Source organism: Chiloscyllium punctatum, chromosome 25 (genome assembly GCF_047496795.1).
Source record: "Chiloscyllium punctatum isolate Juve2018m chromosome 25, sChiPun1.3, whole genome shotgun sequence".
NCBI classification, from domain to species: Eukaryota; Metazoa; Chordata; class Chondrichthyes; order Orectolobiformes; family Hemiscylliidae; genus Chiloscyllium; species Chiloscyllium punctatum.
Window position 1 is genome coordinate 63,112,200 of NC_092763.1, and position 22,649 is coordinate 63,134,848.

The following is a 22,649-nucleotide window of genomic DNA, read 5'->3' on the forward strand; positions in this document are numbered from 1 at the left end:
TCTGTTGTTCGGCTGAGTCCAACTGTCTTTGTCGGTTTATGTTTTTAGCTATCTAGTTATAGCTGTTTCCTGCGATGTCTCTCCATCACACCACCTTAGCACAAAATTAATTAAAGTCGCAAATAGAGGCAAATGGAAATCCTCTTTATAGCTATAATGGAGACATGATTGCAAAGGCAGAAAAGTTGGGAACTAACTATTCAGGGATATGTGAATTTTTGAAAGGGTAGGCAGGCCTTTGTACAAATTGGAATAAGTGTGATCGCGCGAATTGTTCTTGGATAACTTGGTGTAGACTCTATGACCAGAGGTGAGAAGTGACAAGCGGAAGAAGACATCAGGGGGTAGCTGCCTAGCAGCTATTTTGTAGGTCAGAAATCGTGAGATGTTGGGAGCATGCAAACAAAAGAAATACACTAATCATGGTTGACATTGATTTTCCCAATCTACGTGAAGGTTAAATTGGCAGAAGTAGCCAGGAGCAAATCTTTGTCTTCAGAAATTTCCTAAAACAATATGTTGTGGATCTAACCAGAGGTTAGGCTATTTTGGATCCTTTGCATAAGGATGCAGGTTTAATAAATGATCTGAGTAAGAGATTCCCTAAGGACATGGTAGAATTTAACATTCAGTTTGAGAATGAGAAACTTGAGTTGGAAACAACTATGCTGAACATAAACAAGAAAAATAAGGGGAAATTAATTGGGACAAAGGATGAGTTTGCTCGGATGGACTGGGAAAGCAATTTGAGAAACTGTTTTTGTCATCTGAAAACTTTGCAATTGTACATTGACTTCCATCATTCAAGTCATTAATATAATTTGTAAATAACTGGTCCCAGCATCGATTGCTGTGGGATTTAAGAAAACAGTTTGACTCTGAGTAAAGCTATATCCCAATGAGAAAGAGGGATTCTAGTATCTCGGAAGGAGATAAAACTAACCACGATTAACCCAGGAAGTTAAGGAGAGTAACAAATTGAGAGGGAAATCATACACTGCAGCAAACATTAATGGTAAACCAGAAGATTTGGAATGTTTTTAAGGCTAATGATGAGCAGTAAGGAAGAATGAAGGATCAGAAAGACCTTTCGTGTGCATGCACATTAGTCCCTTAAGATATGGAGTCCGGTAGATAAAGTGATTTAAGAAGGCATGTGGGATACTTTTTTTTTGATTGGATTAGATTCCCTACAGTGTGGAAACAGGCCCTTCGGCCCACCAGTCCACACCGACCCTCCGAAGAGTAACCCACCCAGACCCATTTCCCTTTGACTAATGCACCTAATACTATGGGCAATTTGGCATGGCCAATCCACCTGACCTGCACATCTTTGGACTGTGGGAGGAAACCGGAGCACCTGGAGGAAACCCACGCAGACACTGGGAGAATGTACAAACTCCACATAGTTATCCAAGGCTGGAATCGAACCTGGTGCTGTGAGGCAGCAGTGCTAACCACTGAGCCACCGGACTTGCTTTTATTAGCTGAGGCATGGAGTTTAAGGGAAGTGGGGTTATGCTGGGACTGTATGAAAGCGTTACGCCACTCGTCCATATTACACTGCATTGGCGATGTGTTGCCCACTCAGTCAGCTTCTCCAAAATCATACTGAAGAATTGCTGCATCCCCTGACAGCTCATTCTCCCACCCAGCTTTATGCTATCTGCAAACTTGGAGATATTAATCTAAGTCATTAGTATGTACTATGAATATCTAGGAGGTAAAAACAATGACTGCAGATGCTGAAAATCAAATACTGGATTAGTGGTGCTGGAAGAGCACAGCAGTTCAGGCAGCATCCAACGAGCAGCGAAATCAACGTTTCGGGCAAAAGCCCTTCAGCTTTTATTCCTGATGAAGGGCTTTTGCCCGAAACGTTGATTTCGCTGCTCGTTGGATGCTGCCTGAACTGCTGTGCTCTTCCAGCACCACTAATCCAGTATATGAATATCTAGGATCCTAGCACAAATAACAGTCATTTGGAAAAAAGACTCATATTTATTCTTACTCCAAGTTTCCTGAATGCCAACCAGTTTTATGTGCATTTCAATGCACAACTCAATTCCACATGCATTAATTTTAAAATGATCATCTGTCATGTGGGACTTCGTCGAAAGTTTACTGAAAGTCTAAATAAGCCACATCCACTGGCTCCTTTTCGTGTATTCTACAAGTTACATCTTTAAAGAATTCCAGTATATTTCTCAAGTATGATTGTGAGCTTATCCACTTAGGTAGCAAAAACAGGAAGTTTATTATCTGGTACAAATTAAGGGGTTGTGCAAAGAGACCTAGGTGTCCTCGTACATTAGGCGTTGAAAGTCAGCATGTAGGTGCATCAGCTGTAAAGAAGGCAAATGGTATGTTGGCCTTCATAGCAAGAGGATTTGAGTCCAGAGCAAGAATGCCTTGCTGCAATTGCAAGTGCCTTAATGAGTCTGCATTTGGAATATTATGTGCAATTTTAATCTTTTAACTTAAATGAGGAAGAATGTTCTTGCTTTGGATGGAGTACAATTAAGGCTTATCAGATTGACTTATCAGGAGAGTTTTAATGCGATAAGATTGTATTCATTGACATTCACCTGAATGATAGGCTATTATGTAGATGACCACAGAATTCTGTAGGGAAGCCAGAACCCAGGTCACAGCCTAAGGATAGGGGGTAAGCCATTTAGGATTCAGGTGAGGAGAAATTGTTTCACCCAGAGAATGATGCGCCTGTGTAATTTTAATACCACTCAAAGTAGTTGGGACCAAACTTGCATGATTTCAAGAAGGAGTTGGGTATAAAGCTTAGGGCTAAAGAGGTCAACCAGCATGAAGAGACAAGTGGGAGCAAGTTGATGAGCCACCATCATAATGGTGACACAGGCCCAAAGGATGACACACACAGCTCCTGCTATATTTTCCTATATGACTATGAAAGTAATGGGGGTAAGAATCCTTGCATCCCAGGACTTTTAAAGACTAGCCACAAATGTGCTGGTAGTATTCTTCCAATGTAGCACACACATTCCAAGAGGAGGAGAAGCACAAAGTGGGAACATGTTGGAGTCTAATATAAAAGATGTCATAGAACATTTAGAAACTCATAGTATAAATCAAATAAGTAAGCATGTCTTCATGAAGGGGAAATCCTGCCTGATAAATTTATTCCAATTCTGAGGAAGTAACAGGCAGGATAGATAAGAGGACCAGTAGATTAACATTTTTGGATTTCCAAAAAGCATTTGGTGAGGTATTGCACAAAAGGCTACTAAAGATGATGACGATAACTACCCGTGATGTCAGGTGTGCAGCAGTACTGCAGGTGATCAAGTGTCAAATGGTGTGAGTAAAGTGTCAACAGCTGATTAGTAAGTGAAGGGATGGCCAATGATCCAATTAAGTGAGGTAGAGAGATAATTACAAAAAAATTTAAAATACAGTAGTGCTCAAAACAGACCAAAAGGCTGGAATAATATGATAGGTATAAGGATTGCATGCCGAGGATCTAACCGAAGTTTATACAGTTTTGGATTATTTGTTATTAAGGAAGAGCGGTCATAACAAGTTATCAAGGTGGTGGATGTCAGAACAGTATGGAAAATTTTACGAATACAGAATAGTAGGGTTGGGTTGCATGTAGTGTGACATGAACCCAAGATTATGGTTGAGGTCGCCTTCATACATACAGAACTTGGCAATAAGTTTCTGCTCAGCAATTCCGCATTGTTGTATCGCCATGGGCGCCTTGAAGAATGCTTACCCGAAGATTGAAGGCTAAATGTCCTTGACCGCTAAAGTGTTCCCCTGACTGGGAGGGAACATTCCAGTCTGGTGATTGTTGCACGCTGTCCTTTCATCTGTTGTCATGGCATCTTCATTGTCTCACTAATGGACCTTGCTACGGGGCATCCTTGTCTGCAACATGAGGTAAACACCATTGGTCGAGTCACATGAGTACCTGCCACGTACATGATGGTGGTGTTCCCACATGATGGTAGTATCCATTTCGATGATCTGGTATGTCTTGCGGAGGTTACCTTTTCAAGGTTGTGTGGTGTTCTGATCACTTGTCCTGAAGACTGGGTAGTTTGCTGTGAATGATGGTCTGTTTAAGGTTTGGCGGTTGTTTGAAGGCAATAAATGGAGTCGTGATGACCTTGGCGAGATGTTCATCATCATTGATGACATATTGAAGGCTGCGAAGAATATGACATAGTTTATCCACTCCAAGGAATTCTGCAGCTTCCACCCTAAATATGTTAAAGAAGCCATCTCCTATGAACAAGCCCTACGTATGCACAGGATCTGCTCAGGCAGGAGGAACGTGGCAGACGCCTACAGTGCCACAAGAATGTGATATGATGCTGAACTCATCAGTCGCAAGTTCCAATGTTCCACAGCAGAAAACTGCAATGACTTCCTCAAAAGACAAACACGGGACACAACCTTCATTGTCCAGTACTTGCCTGAAATGGAGGAACTACGCCATGTTCTTGGCGAACTTCAATGTGTTATCGATAATGACTAACATCTCACCAAGTACATCCCTATGCCTCCACTTCTCGCCCTCAAACAACCACCACACCTTAAACAGACCATTATTTGCAGCAAACTGCCCAGCCTTCGGGACAACAGCAACCGCGACAGTAGCCTCTGCAAGACATACCAGATCATTGCCATCACACGTGGGAACGCCACCCACCCTATGTACATGACAGATATACATGTGACTTGGCCAGTGTTGCCGACCGCATACGCTGTAGTCAAGGATGTCCTGAGGCATGGTATATTGGTGCGAACATGCAGACACAATGACAGCCAATGAATGGGCGCTGCACAATAATTGCCAGGAAGGAGTATTCCCTCCCTGTTGGGAAGACTTCAGTTAAGGACATTTGGCCTCCGATTTTCAGCCTAGCATCCTCCAAGACGGCCTTCGAGACACAATAGGTCAGTCGCTGAGCAGAAACTGATAGCCAAGTTCTCTACCTATGAAGACGACCTCAGGTATGATCTTGGGTTCCTGTTGTGTTACATATAACCCTACTATACCGTTCTGTATCTGTAAAATCTTAGTGTCCTGTTTTGACATAGTTACCTTGATAATTTATGTTCTCTTTACCTTAATTAGTTTGTACAATTTTAGATTACTTGTTACTTTGGTTAGACCCTTGGCATATGACTCTTTTATACATGTTGTGTTATTCCAGTCTTTGGTTTGCCTAGACCACCATTTGTTTTTAATTTGTTGTAATTATCTTTCTGCCTCAATTAATTGGATCATAGGTCATCCCTTCACTTGCTATTCAGCTGTTGACACTTTACTCACACCTTCTGACACTTTTGGTCACCTGCAGAGACTTGTTATTCAGCCTGTCGACACTCCATTCACACCATGTGTACTATCTTTTGACCCCTCTGTCTATAGGTTCTGTGCCTGTGTGCTTCTCTTCAGTTCACCTAACAAAGGAGCAGTGCTCCGGAAGCATGTGATTTCAAATAAACCTGTTGGACTATAACCTAGTGTTGTGTAACTTCTGACCTTGTCCACCCCAAGCCAATGCCAGCACCTCCAGGTCAAGTCTTCAGTTAAACTTCAGACAAGACTCAGGCTATTATCTTCAGCCTTTTCTGTAAATTACATTCTCTCAGTCTTTTAACTGAGCAACCCAAGTGTTCAGTTTATCCATGAGCTAAGCTCATGGTCTCATACCTTTCCATTACACAAATGATCTATTTACACCTCAGTTATGTTACCTGTTATGTCTCATTTCAGCATATCTGTTAAAATCCTCCTTTTGTGCACTTTCTACAACCAAGCATTGACAGCCATGAGCTTAAGTTCTTAAAGCCCCTTCTGAGATTTCACCACTGCTACACCTTTCCCTTCATTAAACTCTTGAAACGTGCAGTTTCGTAAAAGATTTTAGTCACCTTGTGATTTTTTTCTTTTGCTGTTTTGTATGTTTACTCCTGTTGGTCACTGTACAAATGCAAATAGAGGGAATTTTGGTTATACGATAGAAGTAACACTTCAATTCTTTACTACAGCATGGGGAAGAGCAGACTATTTGTCTTATTGTGTTTCCATATATATGGATTAGATTAATTAGTCCTGTTGTGAAAAGATTAAATGCTTGAAATATTTCTCCTACAGATCACTGTATGGTGAATTTCATTAAAGAAAACCTTCTTGGTTCGATTAAAGAATTCAGAAACAGGTTCATGAATCCCATTCAAAATGGCCAGTGCGCTGATTCCACTTTAGTGGACGTGCGAGTAATGAAGAAACGTGCTCACATCTTGTATGAAATGCTAGCAGGCTGTGTACAGGTATTTACCATCGTCGTTGAAACAGTTTCTGTTTTAGCTCCTCTACCTTCCTACTTTTGGCTGCTAATGTTCTTCTTCTGTTTCGTCTTATTTTGTGCAGTTAAACCTGCATTGCTTGTTGCTGTTTTGCCTTGGGTTTTCAACCACCACTAATGCTCTTAACTAGATGTAATAATCTAAGGTTGGGGACGAAGGGTTGCCATTTGCGTCCTAATTCTTCTCCTGATAACTGTGTCTTGTTTATATTAATTTTAAATCTTTGGTTTTATTTTCAGAGTTTTTGGGGTAATTTTCTCTACCTGTACATGTGTGTCCAACCCTCCAATTCTGATTATAAAATTTTACACTTTTTTGTATCAAATAGCGAAAGGATTACACTGCGCTTACAAAATTCTTGCCTCCGAAATATGAGTATGTTCTTTCTGTGAGAATGATGCCAATTCAGTGCAAACTTTATCAGTACTACCTTGATCATTTTACAGGTATGTAACAAAGTTTTTTTTTAATGCACGATAATTGCAATTCATTAATATTAGTTAGGGCTGTTGTAATTTCGTCTAGTTATTGTCTAAGAACTGTAGGAAATAGCTGACTCTGATCATCTCCACATGTTATTTATAAAAGGAGTGGGTTGTACTAGAGGGAAAAAAAAATCTCTGGGAAGTACAGTATGGTTCCCTATCTGTGTTTTCAGAGTGACAGAGGAATTGCATTGTAATGTGTGGTAATTTGGAGTTGGGTCTTCCTGCTGTCTAGACATTGCAGAGTGTGTACTGGAATGTGGATGTAGATCCAAGAGTTATTCTGTTTCTGTTGCTGGCTATCAGTTCTTTCTCCCTGATTTATTGGTTTGCTGCAAGCTGTATCTTTGAACCATGTCTTAAGGCATCTCTCAATTTCGCAGAAACATACTAAAATTGAAAATGTTTTAGATATGTCAGCCTTTTTTGAAAAAAAACAATTTAAACAAATTCAAGGAGGTGACCTTTGTGTGTGATACAGTGTGCAGACTGTGCCTGGTCACTGCCGAAAGGAGTCAGCGATACTTGGTTGATTTTCATTGGCCTTCATTATAATTATTATTGGTGAACTGCCAGGGTGGAACATGATTCTATAAGCAACTTGCCGATTTTGAAGATGGATTGGTGCAGCTGCTTGGGTGTGTATTTAATGTTGGCAGCAGAAAGGAGTGGCACTGAAGCAACAATAGGTATGAGTTCAGAACCTACAGATTTAGGTGGGAGTTCTGGTTGTGAGGGTGTAGATCTGTCCATAGCCTGTTCAAAAGAATAAATAGAAAAGTGAAGAGACGTGGGAAAATATGTAGACACAATGAGACAAATCTGCAACATGGAGGGAGAAAGTGATGTCATCTGAAAGACTGAGAACACCGTTTGTGTATTTGTATTTATGCAGGGCCATTAATATAAGAAATCACCCAAGGTGTTCCTTAGGAATATTGTATTACGAAAATGACATGGAGCTGCATGAGACCTTGACCAGATGACCAAATGCTTCCAAAGATTTAGTTCAAAGAAGTATCTTAAGGAGCAAGGTGAGGTAGAAAGGTGGTTAAGTTGGGGAGGATATTCAGAGCTTGGGTAACTGATTGCACTGCCACCAGTGATGAAGCAATTAAGATTGGGGATGCTGAGGAGGCCAGAATTGAAGCAAAACCTGTCTCGTGAGGTTTGTGGCATAGTTGGCAGCTATATGGAAGGACAAGGCCTTAGAGTGATTTGAGAACCAAGGATGAGCTGGGGATGGTCATCCAGCATGAGTGATAAGCGAGTGTGATCTGATGTGACTCATGGTGCTTGAGATCAATTATATAGGAGGCTGGACAGAGAAGTAATTTTCAAAAATATAAGCTAAACACTGGCTGAAGAGAATCTTCATTCACAGCAGTGCCTCAATATTGAAGAAATGAAGAGAGAGGGTGAAATGTATTTAGTACTCGAATAGTGTTCCCGGAGAATTGGTAACAAGTGTGTGCACTAAGATGGCACAACTCTGCAAGTTGATATGAAAGTGTTAGAGTGTTACTGAATCACTAGTTTTGAACTTAAATTTGGATTCCTGCAAAAAAAACTCTTACTGAAATACTGCCATGTTGGTAGATATCTAGCCGTTTTGTTGTCTGTGATAAATCCATTTTAAACTTTCAATGATTAGCCAACAGCTTATACTTGTATAATCAGTGAATACTTTTACCACTGGCCACAATTGCCTAATCAGAATAACTTGTGCAATATTTCACCAAACACTGACAGTAACCACTAAGATCTGTTTTGTAATCTTAAAGAACAATGAAGCATTCAACCTGTGACTTTTACTTAAGTGATGTTTCATAATTATGATTGAACTTTTTTTGCATTCAAGTATATTATGATATAACTGTGGACATACTGGGGTTACACTATGGTGAACGTAAACCAAACATTTTTGGCATGAAATTAAGAAATACAGGCCTAACTGATCTGCTTAGGGCTATTTCAGAGAGGAAATGCCAGAATTTAGAAATTGTTTTCTTTGTACAGTCCCGTTATTTAATTTTAAATGATTCGAAACGAATACTGTTTTGTTCTAAATTTTGGGAGATTATTGAAACTAAAAATCTGTGTGCTTGTGATTCCAGTTGGAATTGCATCTGCTGGCACCCTTCAGCTCCTGCTCTCCTGAAGTTTGCAATGATTCAGGTTACTTCATTTGCATGGTTGCACTGCAGCTGCTGTACAATGAATGATCTTGAATTGTCATTTTCATTTAGTGTCTGCAAACCAGCTGAGAGAAGTTTTCTGGTAATCGCTCGGGCTGCCTCTGTTTAAAAGAGACAGACTGGCCTGTTTTTCTCTGGGCTGGATCTGTTCTGAGTGGCTCTTCTAGGTTTCAGTTTTGGCTTAAAATAAAACAAAGAACTGCAAATGCTGGAGATCTGAAACAAAAACAGAACTTGCTGGTGAAACTCAGCAGGTCTGGCAGCATCTGTGGGAAGAAAGAGTTAATGTTTGGAGTCTGGTGACTCTATCTCTGCTTTCTTCCCAGAGGTGCTGCCAGAGTTTTGCCAGCAATTATTTTTTCAGATTTAGCTTCTGTCTATCTCTATCCTCGCTGATTTCATTAGCATCTCCCCCCCCCCCCCACTTTGTGACCTGTGCCCTGGCCAGCATTTATTCTTCAACCAACATGAATAAAACAAATTGTTGGTCATTATCACCTTTGTTATTTCTGAATCATTACATTGCACAAATTAGAAAAGTCATGGCATGGAAATGTAATGGCATTTAATTTTGAAAATTATTAAACATTTTGAGGAAGTAAGTAGTCCAAGGTAGCTTCCAGTGATTGGCAAAATGGTAACAAATTACACAAGTTTAAGGATTAACACTAGAAGAACAAGGAATAAAGAAGTCTCTCCACACAAACATGGTACACATTAGGACTGGCGATTTTTTTTTGAACTAGTGGGTATAAAATAATTTAAATCCAACTTGTTTTTAAGTTCAGTATTCAATGAAGATAAAACTAAATAGTAAAATGTGTGAAAGAGCATAGCTGATCTTAAATTGATTGCAAATCCACAAGCTCGCACTGGTACATACATGAATTTATAAGGGTCAACTTCGGGCTGAATATCTGTGAAATCCCCTTTTTTCCGTTAATTGCTCAAGCAAATGTAGCAGAGAACGTTTATTTTTATTGAGTGGGGCTTGTGTCGCTACCCTGCTGTCAATAAACATGATTTAATTTAGAGAATAAGAACTGAATTTCAAACATTGACTCCTTAAAGACATGATGTGGAGGTACTGATATTGGACTGGGGTGGACAAAGTTAAAAATCTCACAATACTCGATTATAGTCCAACAGGTTTATTTGGAAGTATAAGCTTTCAGAGCGCTGCTCCTTCATCAAGTAGCTTGTGGGGCAGCATCATAGGGCACAGAAATTATAGTAAAAGATGAACGTGTCATAGAACTGATGGGATGTATTGAACTAACCTAGATTGCTGTTCAGTCTTTAATCGTTTAGAATGGGTTACAGGTTTCGAATCATCAATATGTAAATCCCAGAACTACTTTCAAGTCACAGTTCCAAGATAACTTGAGGTTTTATATTTTAAAAAGTGGTATCTCAGCTCAATGCATTAGAGATGTGAGGTTAGATTCTGTCAGTATTGCAACTTTGAGTCAGACCGGTTCTCTTTCCAAAATAGGAATGTATAAAATGTCACACCTGCGGATCATGTGCTTTTTGAACTACAAATTCACTCCATAGAGTTGTGTGTGTGCATGTGAGGGAAAGTATGTGTGAGAGTATGATCACGTGTAAGTGTGTGTGTGTATGCACACATAACACTCTTACACATGATCACACTGTTACACTCACGTGACCTCTGCCTCATACACAAGTTGTCCCCCATCCCCAACACACGCATGCACAAGTCTATGGGTGAATTTGTATTTGCAGATCATTGTATTTTGTTCAAAAAGTTCACAATCTGTAGGCAGTCAGTCCATGTGACATTTTATAAATTCCTTCTTTGGAAATAGAACCAGTCTGACTCAAGGTTGGAATACAGACAAGACTCTAATCTCACACCTTTACTGCATTGTCTGAGCGGAGATGCCACTTTTTTTAATACAACACCTTTAGTTGTTTTGGGAATGTGACTTGAAGTTCTGGGATTTACATATTAATCAGATTAGATTACCTACAGTGTGGAAACAGGCCCTTCGGCCCAACAAGTCCTCACCGACACTCCGAAGAGTAACCCACCCAGTCCCATTTCCCTCTGGCTCATGCACCTAACATGATGGGCAATTTAGCATGGCTAATCCACCTGACCTGCACATTTTTGGATTGTGGGAGGAAACTGGAGCACCCAGAGGAAATCCACGCAGATATGGGGACAATGTGCAAACTCCACACAGACAGTCGCCCGAGGCTGGAATTGAACCTGGGATCCTGGTGCTGTGAGGCAACAGTGCTAACCAATGAGCCATCATGCTGTCCCAAATCAAATGCAGGCCACACACTTGTCAGCAATCTAGGTTTGTTCAATACATTGCATGAGTCTTGTGATACTTTGATCTTTTACTATAAATTCTGTGTCCTATGATCCTGCCTCACTAGCTATCTGATGAAGGAGCAATGCTGTGAAAGCTTATGTCCAGATAAACCTGTTGGACTGTAGACTGGTGTTGTGTGATTTTTAACTTTGTCATTAAAGACAGCTCTAATTTGAGCACGTGCACACCCTCACTCCCTAACCCCTTCAAGTTGGGACTCAAATGTGTCGATTTGGCTTTTTCAGTGAAATGTTCAGCTGTCCTTTTAAGACCAGCCACTCTAGAGGTGGTAGAGATGCAGATTGCCTACCTCAGGAGTTCCCACATTCACACTTATTAAATGTCATAGCTTAAGGAGGCAAGTGCACATGCATGTAATCAAATGGGAAGTCTAGCCTTTTGAAGCCTAGAAGAGCCACTTGTCTTCCCTGAAAGATGGCAGCTCTTATTAAGCATCATTCCCTCAGTGTTACAGTAAAGTGTCATGTACTGAAATCTCTGGAGTAATACCTAGCTTCTCAGCTTTCTCATTCTGAAGTTTGCGATACAGAAATGCAGGATACAAGATCAGTATAGGACTTTTTAAATTTTTCTTATTGAATGAGTTGTTGGTTTTCTTATGAAAATAGTCTTACTTTAAAATATTTTGTACTTGAATACCACTATTGGTTAACATGTGCATGTTACAAAAGGCTTTGTCTAACTGCTTAGTGGAATGTTATTTTTGCTAGAGCTGAAATAATTTTGAGGTAAACTAGCTTTCTTACCTCTTGAAAGGAGTGTACAAGATTTCTCAATCTCAAGGTTACAGCTTTTACTTTCAGGAGTGGGGACTAATGAAGGTGGAAGGGGGAAGACAGGAACAAGACTCTTCCAAGATTTCCAGATGCTGAGCAGGATATGGACCCATCCTTGGTGCCTGCAGTTGGACTATATTAGCAAAGAAAACAAGGTACTGTAAATTAATAGGGAGGCAAAGGCCTAGTTGTATTATTGGACTGTTAATCCAGAGACCCAGATAATGTTCTGGGGAACCGGGTTCAAATCCTGCCATGGCAAATGTGGAATTTGAATTCAATAAAAATCTGGAATTAAGAACCAAATGATAACCACGAATATGTTTCCACTTGTCAGGGAAAGTTCCAGTGATTCACACATAATGTCCTTTTGACGAAGGAAGTCATCATCTTTACCAAGTCTGGCCTACCTGTGACACAGACAGTAATATGGTTGACTTTTAACTCTTTAGGCAATTAGGAATGAGTGAAGCCTTAATCCTTTGAATGAATGGGGGAAAAGTGAATATTAACTATTTCAATTTTATGTAAAATATTCTGATGGATAACCATTTTGGCTGAAGTTTTTTAAAAAGAACAAATCAATTACATAAGACAGTTGGTGGCTATATGTTTCAGTTAACCCATGAATCTTTCTGGTTTGAATGGAATTAATCTTGCTACCTCGCAGCAGACATTTAAAAGTGGTGTTGGGGGGAAAAAATGCCGGTGTTGGTTATCTGCTTTCATTAGCATTTGGGTTTAGTAACTTAAACAGTAACATCAGAAAACCATCAATGATGTTTAGAATGGCCTAGAGATGCTATTATTTTTTGACTATCTTTAGCTAAATTTGGCTGAAATCACTCAAACCAGTAAAACAAAATGGAATTTCAAATGCAAAGGGAGTTTGCAGTCTTTTACAGTACTTTGAAAATTATTGCACTGGAAGCCCACTCCATTTAGTAAGTTGACCATGTTCTTAGAATGGACTAATTTGAATATTTGCTCTCAATACCCATTTGTAGATCTCATAAGGGTGTACAGTGACCATGACTCTAGCTGTGATGGACTGAATGTGTATCACTAATACTAGAAATCCTTATGCTTGTGAATCGCTTGTCCTGTCTGGCTATAGCTATGTCCTTCGAAGATAGTGGCCAGAAGTCAAATCTTTGACTGATTTTTAAAAATATATATCTTTATTGCTGAAAGTTAATTTGTTTTAATAAAACTATTCACAAATTTACAGAAAAAAAATTTAAACTCTCAAATAAATACTTTTCCTTTGCAGCTATTTAATTTTACCTCTAATTCATTTGGTGATTAATAAATTTTGCATCATTCAGCAGTATTCAATCAAATGAAGCATGTAAATGAAGAACACAACATAATCAAAACTGAGTTGACAGTAAAAACCAATCTGGAAGTTCTCATGTGAAGGGGAAACCAAGTTGAAGGTTCAAGTCCATTAACTTTTCTGACGAAAGGTCATTGATCTGAAGCGTTAACGCTTCTCCCCACAGATTCAATCAGTTTGCAGTGTTTTCTGTTTCTATTTTAAAAACATGTAACTTGCTGTCAAGACTGCAAACACTTCATGTATGGAAAGTTAAATTTTGGTCTGTTGGAGGGATTATTTTCAGTATGAAGTATAACTCCTACCTGCTGGGAGATAATGTCAGTTTAATAGGAAAGGAAAAAATCTCCCTAATGGCAGTTACGTGCATGCCTCCTCGCAGTAGTCAGGATGTGGGGCAGAAAATAATTCATGTGATAGGCAAGGCACTCTTACAATAATCATGGGGGACTTCAATATGCAAGTGGACTGCTAAATAAAGTTGGTAGCAGATTCCAAGGAAAGGAATTTGTGGTATGTCCATGAGATTTTTTTTTTTTGGAGCAGCTTCTGGTAGAGCCCACTAAGGGACAGGCCACTCTCGATGTAGTGATGTTATGAGGCAGACTTGATTTGGGAGCTTAAGGTTAAGGAACCCCAAAGGGACAGTTACCATAATATGATAGAATTCGCCCTGCAGTTTGAGAGTGTGAAACTGGAATCCAATGTTATGGTACTACAATTGATTAAAGGTAACTGTAGATATGAGGGAGGAGCTGGCCACAGTTGATTGGAAGGAGAGCCTAGCAGGGAAGTTGACAGAACAACAATTGGAGGAATTTCTGGGGAGAAATTTGAGAAGTACAGGAGGCATTCAGCGTAAGGGGAAAAAAGGCATACTAAGGGGAAGACTAGGTAATCGTGGCTGACAAGGGAGGTCAAGGACAGTATAATGTAAACAATGGGATGAAGATTAGTGGAAAGCCTTTAAAAACCAGCAGAGGACAATTTTATTTAAAAAAGCAATATGTGATGGAGGAGATAAAATATGAAGACAAGCTATTTAGTAATATGAAAGAAGATTGGAAGAGTGTTTTTTTTTTAGATATATAAAAGGTAAGAGAGACAGGAGTGGACATTGGACCACTAGGAATTGAGGCTACAGAAGTAGTAATGAGGAACAAATAACAGGAACTAAATACATACTTTGCATCAGTCTTCATGGAACACACCAGCAGCATACCAGACCTTTGAGAGTGACTGGGCAAAGGTGAGAGTCGTGAACATCATTATGGAGAAAGTGCTGGGGAAGCTGAAGGTAGGTGAATCACCCAAATGGGATGGACTACACCCAGGGTTCTGAAGAAGATAGCTACCGAGATTTAAGAGGCATGGGGTGCTGATCTTTCAGGAATCATTGGAGTTGTACAGAAGCCCAGTGTATTTGAAAATGTCGAATGTAACAACCTCATTTGAGAAGTGAAGAGACCAGAGATGGGATATTATGGGTCCATTAGCCTGACCTCAAACCTGGATCCCCAGAAAATTACCTCAGTCTCAGAATTAACAATCCAGTGATGATACTGTAAGTAAGAATCTGTAGTGTTGAGGGCAAGGTACTGGCATGGATAAGAAGATAGGCTGACTGGCAGAAGGCAAAGAGTAGGGATAAAGGAGTCTTTTCCAGGATGGCAGCTGGTGACTAGTGGAGTTTCACAGGGTCAGTGTTGGGGCCACATCTATTCACATTACACGTTAACAATCTGGATGAAGGAACTGAGAGCATTGTTTCTAAGTTTGCAGATGATGCAAAGATTGGTGTAGGGGCAGATAGTATTGTGGAATGAGGGAGGCTGCAGATGCACTTGGACAAGCTACGAAGTAAGCATAAAAGTGAGATGGAATATAACATGGGAAAGCATGAGGTTATGCTCTTTGTTAGGAAAAATATGGATATAGATTATTTTCTACAAGGAGAAAAGCTGTGAAAATCTGAAGAACAAAGGGAAATTGGAGTCCTAGTTCTCAGAATCCTCAAGGTCAGCATGCAGATTTGGTTGGCAGTTAAGGCAAATGTAATGCAAGTATTCATTTTGAGAGAGCTAGAATACAAGAGCACATTTTGAGAGAGTTAGAATACAAGAATACAAGAACAGGGATGGACTGTCCAGGCTGTAGATTAGACTGTGTTTGGAACTTTGAGAGCAGTTTTGGGCTCTATATCTAAGAATGAATTTGCTGGCTTTGCAAGGAGTCCAGAAAAGCTTAAAAAGAACTGTCCTGAGAATGAAGGGCTTGTCATACAAGGAACAGTTGAGGACCTGGGTCAATATCTGATGGAGTTGAGAAGAAGGGGTGTGGGTGGGGAGGAAGGAGCAATCTCATTGAATACTGAGAGGCCTGATATAGTCAACGTGGAGAAGTAGTTTCCACTAGTAGGAGAGACTAGGACCCAACGGAGTAGCCTCGGAGTGAAGGAACAGCCCTTCAGAACTGAGATGAGGAAGAATTTCTTCAGCCAGAAGGTGTAGTCAATCTATGGAACTCAGTGCTGCAGGAGACTGTGAAGGCCAAGTCATTGTGTGTCTTTAAGACTGAAATAGATAGGTCCTTGATTGGTAAGGGGAACCAAAGGTTATGGGGAGGAGGAGGAGGAGGAGGAGGAAAATGGGATTGAGAAACCTATCAGCCATAATTGATTGAACAATGGAGCAGACTCCGGCGAATGGCCTAATTCTGCTCCGGTATTGTATGGTTTTGTGGTCGAATAGCTCTTGACACTCATTGCACCTGCAATTTTAAAATTTAGCTGTACTCTGGAGCAGACCAGTTCATTGATTAGATTTGTCAAAAGCTGTAGTTTTCCTGAGAGAGATAAATAGTACAGGTAACAATTTTGTTCTAAGGGCACTTCTTGCATTTCTTCCCCTCCTCACTTCACTGGTGGCTGTCATGCTTTCAGGATCATTTGAGAGATATGAATTTCACCATCTAATTCAAATCTGCTCAAAAAAAGGCTTGTAAATGTAAAGTAACTTCACACTTTACCAAACCTCATTAAATTGAATCTGGATGTTAAGTGGAATAAAATATATGACAGTGTTCGTGGTCTTGGCCTTTGCCTTGAATGGTCAGTAGACTGGATTCTCTCCAATTTAAAATAGCAAGGTTATATGATTGATATATTTGATTGTTGTTTTGCTCTCCAGACATTGTATCTTTGAAATAACCAATTTTCTACAAACTGTGCCTTGTCCAAATAGGAATTGGATGCTTTGTTAACTTCAGCATTATGTTGCATCTCTGGAATTTATAGGCTATATTTGTTTCTTTAAAAAACCCTTTAATGCAAGTGATTTCTACTTTTTTAAATAATGAAATCTTCGGTCTATTAGCTAGTTCTGATTTAAAGAAGTCATAGTCATGGAGTCATGCAGCAATGAAACAGACCGTTTGAGCCAAGCAGTCCATGCTGACCATGTTCCAGAGCTAAACTAGGCCCACCTGCCTGTGTTTGGCCCATAACCCTCCAAACTTTTTATTCTTGAATTTATTCAAATGTCGTTTAAAAGTCATAACTGTGCTTACATCCACCACTTTCTCTGACAGTTAAAGATCCCCCTTGTCCTTTTTAAATCTTACGTCTCTCGCCTTAAACAAAACTCTTAATTTTGATCTTCCCCACTCCACAGAAAAGTCCCTTGTCATTCACCTTTGCTCTGCCCCTCATGATTTTATAAATTGCAATGAGGCCACTCCTCAGTATTTTTCACTCTAATGAAAAATGTCCCAGTCTTTCTGGTCTATTTTTACATCACAAAACCTCCATTCCTGATGCCATTCTGGTAAATCTTCTCTGAACGCTTCCCAGTTTAACAATATCCTTTCTACAGCAGAGTGACAAAAACTGCGCACGGTACTGCAGAAGAGGCCTTACCAGTGTCCTGTACAAAATCAACATGATGTCCCAACCTCTATGCTTAAAGGTCTGAGTGAAGAAGGCCCCAAATGCCATCTTAGCAAGATGCAAACATTTAGAATTATGTGCCTCAATGCAGAAGTGTCTCCATTCTACAACACTACCCAGTACCTGCCATTAATTGTGTAAGGTCTGCCCTGGTTTGTTTTACCAAAATGCAATGCCTCGCATTTATCCAAATTAAACTCCATGTGTTAGTCCTCAGTCTATTGTCCAATTGATCAAGGTCTCTTTGTAATCTTAGATAATCTTCTTTACTGTTCACTATGCCACCAATTTTGGTGACATCCACAAACTTACTAACCATGCCCCCATACAGAGGAACCTCGATTATCCAAATACCAATTATCTGAAAATCGGATTATCTGAAAGAGATCTCGAGGTCCTGATGGAAATTTTACATCAAAGATGTGATTCCAACAGTGAGCACGTCTTTTGTTTACAGTGATTAAACACGCACCGTCTTCAAATGACTGACTGCCCGCGCCCTCTCTCTTTCTCCCTCTCTCTCTGCACACTTTCCCTGGAGTTCTACACGGGGGTGTACCCTAAACCACCGCCCCCCCCCCCTTCCCCCACATAATCTCTCCAACATTGTGCTGTACAGAGCAAAGGTGGAACCTGTTAAAAAGATGTTTGTGTGTGTATGCGCACATGTGCGCGCTATTCGGAGACTTACCCACAAAGACAACTGCAGCAGCAGCAGTCTTGTTGGTGTACAGTCCGGTTGCCCTGGAGAGGGGGTGGGGGCGTGTTGGATGGGGTTGGGGGCAGGGTCTAACACGCTGTGTGCTGCTGCAGTCTCCTGAACTGGGAGCAGACTTTAAAATCTCTGAGCCCCCAAGTAAAGGCATTTAATCGATTAACCAAATGAAATAGTGCCCGCCCATCATGTTCAGATAATCAAGGTTCTACTGTATTCTCATTCAAATTATTTATGTAAATGATAAACAAAAGAGGACCTAGAATCTATCCCTGTGAAACATTATTGATGAAAGACCTCCACTCTGAAAAGCAACTTCTATCACCACTCTGTCTCTTGCCATTAGACCAATTATATATCCAGTTGGAAAGTTCACTTTGAATGCAGTGTGACTGAACTTTAATAATTAGTCTGCCATGTAGAACCTTGTCAAAGTCTTTCCTAAAGTCCAAATAAACAATGTCTACCAATTTGCTTTCAATCTTTTTGGTTACCACATTCAAAATTCAATCAAGTTTGTGACTCGTGATTTTCCTTTCACAAGGCCATGCTGGCTATCCCTAACCAATCCTTGCCCTCCAAATAAATGTAAATCCTGTCTTTCAGAATCACCTCCAACAACTTACCCATCATTGATGTCAAACTCATAGGTCTATATTTTCCAGGTTTCTCCCTACAGCCTTTATTATACAATGCGAAAAAAGTTTTACTCCTTCAAGAGATAAATGTGTCATTGGCTAGACCAGCATTTATCATCCATCCGAATTGCCTGGAGGAGGTGGTGGTGGTGACCTGTCACTTTTTGGCCTTTTGCAGTCCTTGGGAAGATGTATTGTCCATGCCCTGTTGAAGTTGATTAGAAAGTCATGCAATGGCTATATTTATTTGCATTACACTTTAGTGATGATAACTTGAAGCAAAATGAATGTCATGTGAAACAGTAGATTATTAATCTCTCTCCATTTTAGGGATACTTTGATGAGGATAGTATGGATGAATTCATTGCATCAGACTCAGACGAAACTTCAATGAGTCTTTCCTCTGAAGATGAGAAAAGGTTTTTGTCTTTTTTTAACTATATTGGCTTAAAGAATGGGTTATAATGTATTGTGTAAAGACATGAAAGTTGTTTCTTGTACATAAATATATGGAAAATTGTTTACCAACGATTTACTACATCATAATGTTGTAGTGCAACATAACTCTGTCTCCTTCCATCATCTACTGTTGTAATTCTAACATTCAACCCCCTCATATAACAAATGAGGCTGAGGATATATGTAATTGAAACACCAAGAATGGTGTGTTTTCATTCATCAGCTGAATGCAGATTTGGCATTTCAATCCTTTTTCATTACTTTTATGTACAGTCTTGGAACAGAGTGTGGTTTTGAGTTGGGAGATTTGTTAAAATCAATTGTGAGGCAACTAGTAATATGTTGGGGGAAAAAAATCCACTTGTTTGCATTAATGAAACAAAAACTGTGGAAACTGGAGATCTGAAACAAAAACAGAAACTCAGCAGTGTCTGTGAAGAGTCACTAGACTTGAAACATTAACACTTTTCTTCCCACGGATGTTGCCTGACCTGCTGAGTTTCTCCAGCAATTTGTTTTTACTCCACTTGTTTGTTTCCAGCCTCTTTGAAAGTCACTTGGGGCAATGGGCAATGTTTAGGTGCTCTTTGTGCTTCTGTAAGTCATAATTAAATTTTGTTAGACCTTAATTTCCACATTATTCCTGGAGTTATTCTAGTCCTGAAATACTGAACAGTGAATAATTGAATATAAAATTTGCATTTTGTGAAATCACCTTCACTAGTCAAAAGTTTAGTGTATAATTTTCCCTTTGCATGAGAGAGAGCTGGCCAGGATGAGAAGGGGGGTGGGCAAAAGGCCAACTGAGTTATGAAGAGCCTTTGCTTATTTGTTTTCCCCCTTTCAGAATCCTGTATACTGTACACTTCAAGTCAATATTGTGGGAGCAAGTTACATATTCTAACCACACTTGGAGTTTCTGTTGAGATCTTTGTGAATGTATTGGTAAAACTGTTAGCTTTCCCTTTTGAATTAGCATTCATGTGAATTGTCTTAAGTGCAAGATAAAAACTTCATCAGAATGGATGAATCTTCATTGCAGGAATTGATTCTAGCACATTCCTCCCCACCACAAAGTGGTGAATGGGCTTTTCCTACGAATTGTACTCTTTTATTCCATATTGTGACATTAGTGTTGGGAGCTAATGTGATTCACTTATGGAATAGAATACTATTATAGTTTCGCAACCATCTGCATGAATGGACAATCATACTCCAAATGGCCTTTTAAATAAATGCAATAGTTTAAATTTGATTTGATTTATTAATTGTCTCACATTATAAGACTGTTGGTAAGAGTTGACATTAAATCATTCATTTCCTTTTTTTTTAAAACTGTTGGGCAACAAAATAACTAATGTCAGCTTAATTAATTTACGTTTTTGTATTGCCATTGGTGGCTTAGAATAGGCTGCTTACATGAGATATTGTCAACAGAGTGGAACAGTTGCAGGAAGTAATTGTAACATTGAGAAAAATTACATCTAAACTTCTGTTAATTTTAGTAAAAAGAGAAAAAAGCGTGGAAAGAAAGATGAAAGCAGCTCAAAGGAGAGTGGCAGTGACAATGATGTGGAGGTTATCAAAGTTTGGAATTCAAGATCGCGTGGTGGAGGAGAAGGAAGTACAGAAGAGAAACGTACAGAAGAGAAACCTACAGACTCCAGTGCTGCAAAAGCAGATGATGGTAGAAATTTAATTCTTTATTGGGCTTGTTTAAGTTCATATTTTTCTATTTGCATTTTTGAATAATCCACATGAATGTCATACTGTGCACATTTTTGCACATTTAATGCATAACACCTTTTAGTGCATTTCTGTTATTACAGTTGCTTTGATGTGGTTTATTTTTAACTGCCACAGAACTGGCTGATTATAGTCATTCTGTATTTTTTTTTAACTGATATTCTTAAAACGAGCTGGAACTTGAGTATTCCCCACAGTTGCAATGTAATGATCTGTTTCCTAACCAGTAGTGTGGTTAATGTTGTAGTTATGAATAAAATGTATGTAATTATAAATGTACTGTTTAATGACTTGTACTGTATTAATGCCGTTCTATGCGATGTCTGATGTTTCTTTCCCCCCCCCCCCGTCTCATTCCTGACAGCAAAACCTTCTACTGGTTCCAATCCAGGTAGCCCAGCCGCAGATTGGTACAAAGAGTTCATCACAGATGCTGATGCAGAAATATTGCAGCATTCTGGGAAAATGGCCCTTTTGTTTGAAATTCTATACATGTGTGAAGCAATTGCAGAAAAAGTGTGAGTTGACATTTTTTTTCTTGGTTAAAGGAGAGGTTTTTGAGTTACTAATTGTCGCATATATCTAGAAAGATAGTGAAAAGTATTTTGGCTCTACAAACTGGTGCCATTTTGAATTACAAAAAAAATTACATGAATAGAATTCATCTTCTTACAAAGGGTCTTCAAACCCCCGCATGTCCAGGGCCTTCTGCAGTGTCTCAAGCATTCCCTGCCCTGGGTACAGGAATGTTAACCCAGCCAAGAGTCCACATTTCAGGCATACCGCAGTCCTCCCTGCTCTGGCCTCTGCTGCAGCAATCTTGCTGCCATGAGTCCCCACTCCAGGTACTGCCACCACCTCAACTGATGCCTCCCACAAGCCTTCCCCTTGACATCAGAAGATGAGGGGAAAGAAAGAGAATGAAAAGGGATAGAGAGAGAAAAATGCGGCTGGTTGAAGTGAACGAGCTCACAAGCCCGATCACTACCTACCATGTCGGCACTGCCATCTTGCCTGCCTTGAGTTGCTTTTGAGAAAAGCATCAATTAATTGCAATTAGTTTTAATGCCACTGCACTTAGCTATGAAATTTCTTATAACCCATGTTAACTTTGAACACTTCCTAAATTTTTTGTGCATTTAGTTGGGAAAGAGTTAAGTTAATCTTTAACAATTCAGACTACATTAATCAGGGTTACTTCTAACATTACCTTGTATATGTTAATTTGTTAGGAATTTCTGTGTCGAAAAAGTTAAATTGCCAAACAAACAACTTGATGCAGTGGGGATGGGGATATCTAAGGATTTAACTACAATTGCAACAACATCAAAAAGACAGTGAAAATTGCTTTAATACTGTGTTTACATCAAGGTTAATGGAAAATGTCCAGTGTATACCTACTGAAATTTGCATTTCTAACTGCGCTACCAATATCCAGTTGGGATACTGGGGGACCGTAAAAGAGGATATATTTCAATGTAAATGTATAGGGATATGTCTAATATCATGCAGCAGTATTTAACAGGTTAGAGTCAATTAGAATAAGGACCTAAAATTTGTAGTCTGCTTCATTAGGTCAACTATTTTTCTGAAAATTTCAAGAATGGAAACA

General features: G+C 39.6%; 1 protein-coding gene across 7 annotated transcripts in view; it reads left to right on the forward strand.

The window, feature by feature from the left end:
* atrx (ATRX chromatin remodeler) overlaps positions 1-22,649 on the forward strand; it is a 245,380-nt gene that overhangs the window by 154,145 nt on the left and 68,586 nt on the right. For all 7 annotated transcript variants that reach the window (XM_072595413.1, XM_072595410.1, XM_072595412.1 and 4 more), the window contains 6 exons: positions 6,152-6,327; positions 6,692-6,809; positions 12,222-12,349; positions 19,163-19,251; positions 20,797-20,978; positions 21,402-21,555. In XM_072595413.1, the coding sequence (XP_072451514.1) occupies positions 6,152-6,327; positions 6,692-6,809; positions 12,222-12,349; positions 19,163-19,251; positions 20,797-20,978; positions 21,402-21,555 (847 nt within the window). The remainder of the gene's footprint in view (positions 1-6,151; positions 6,328-6,691; positions 6,810-12,221; positions 12,350-19,162; positions 19,252-20,796; positions 20,979-21,401; positions 21,556-22,649) is intronic.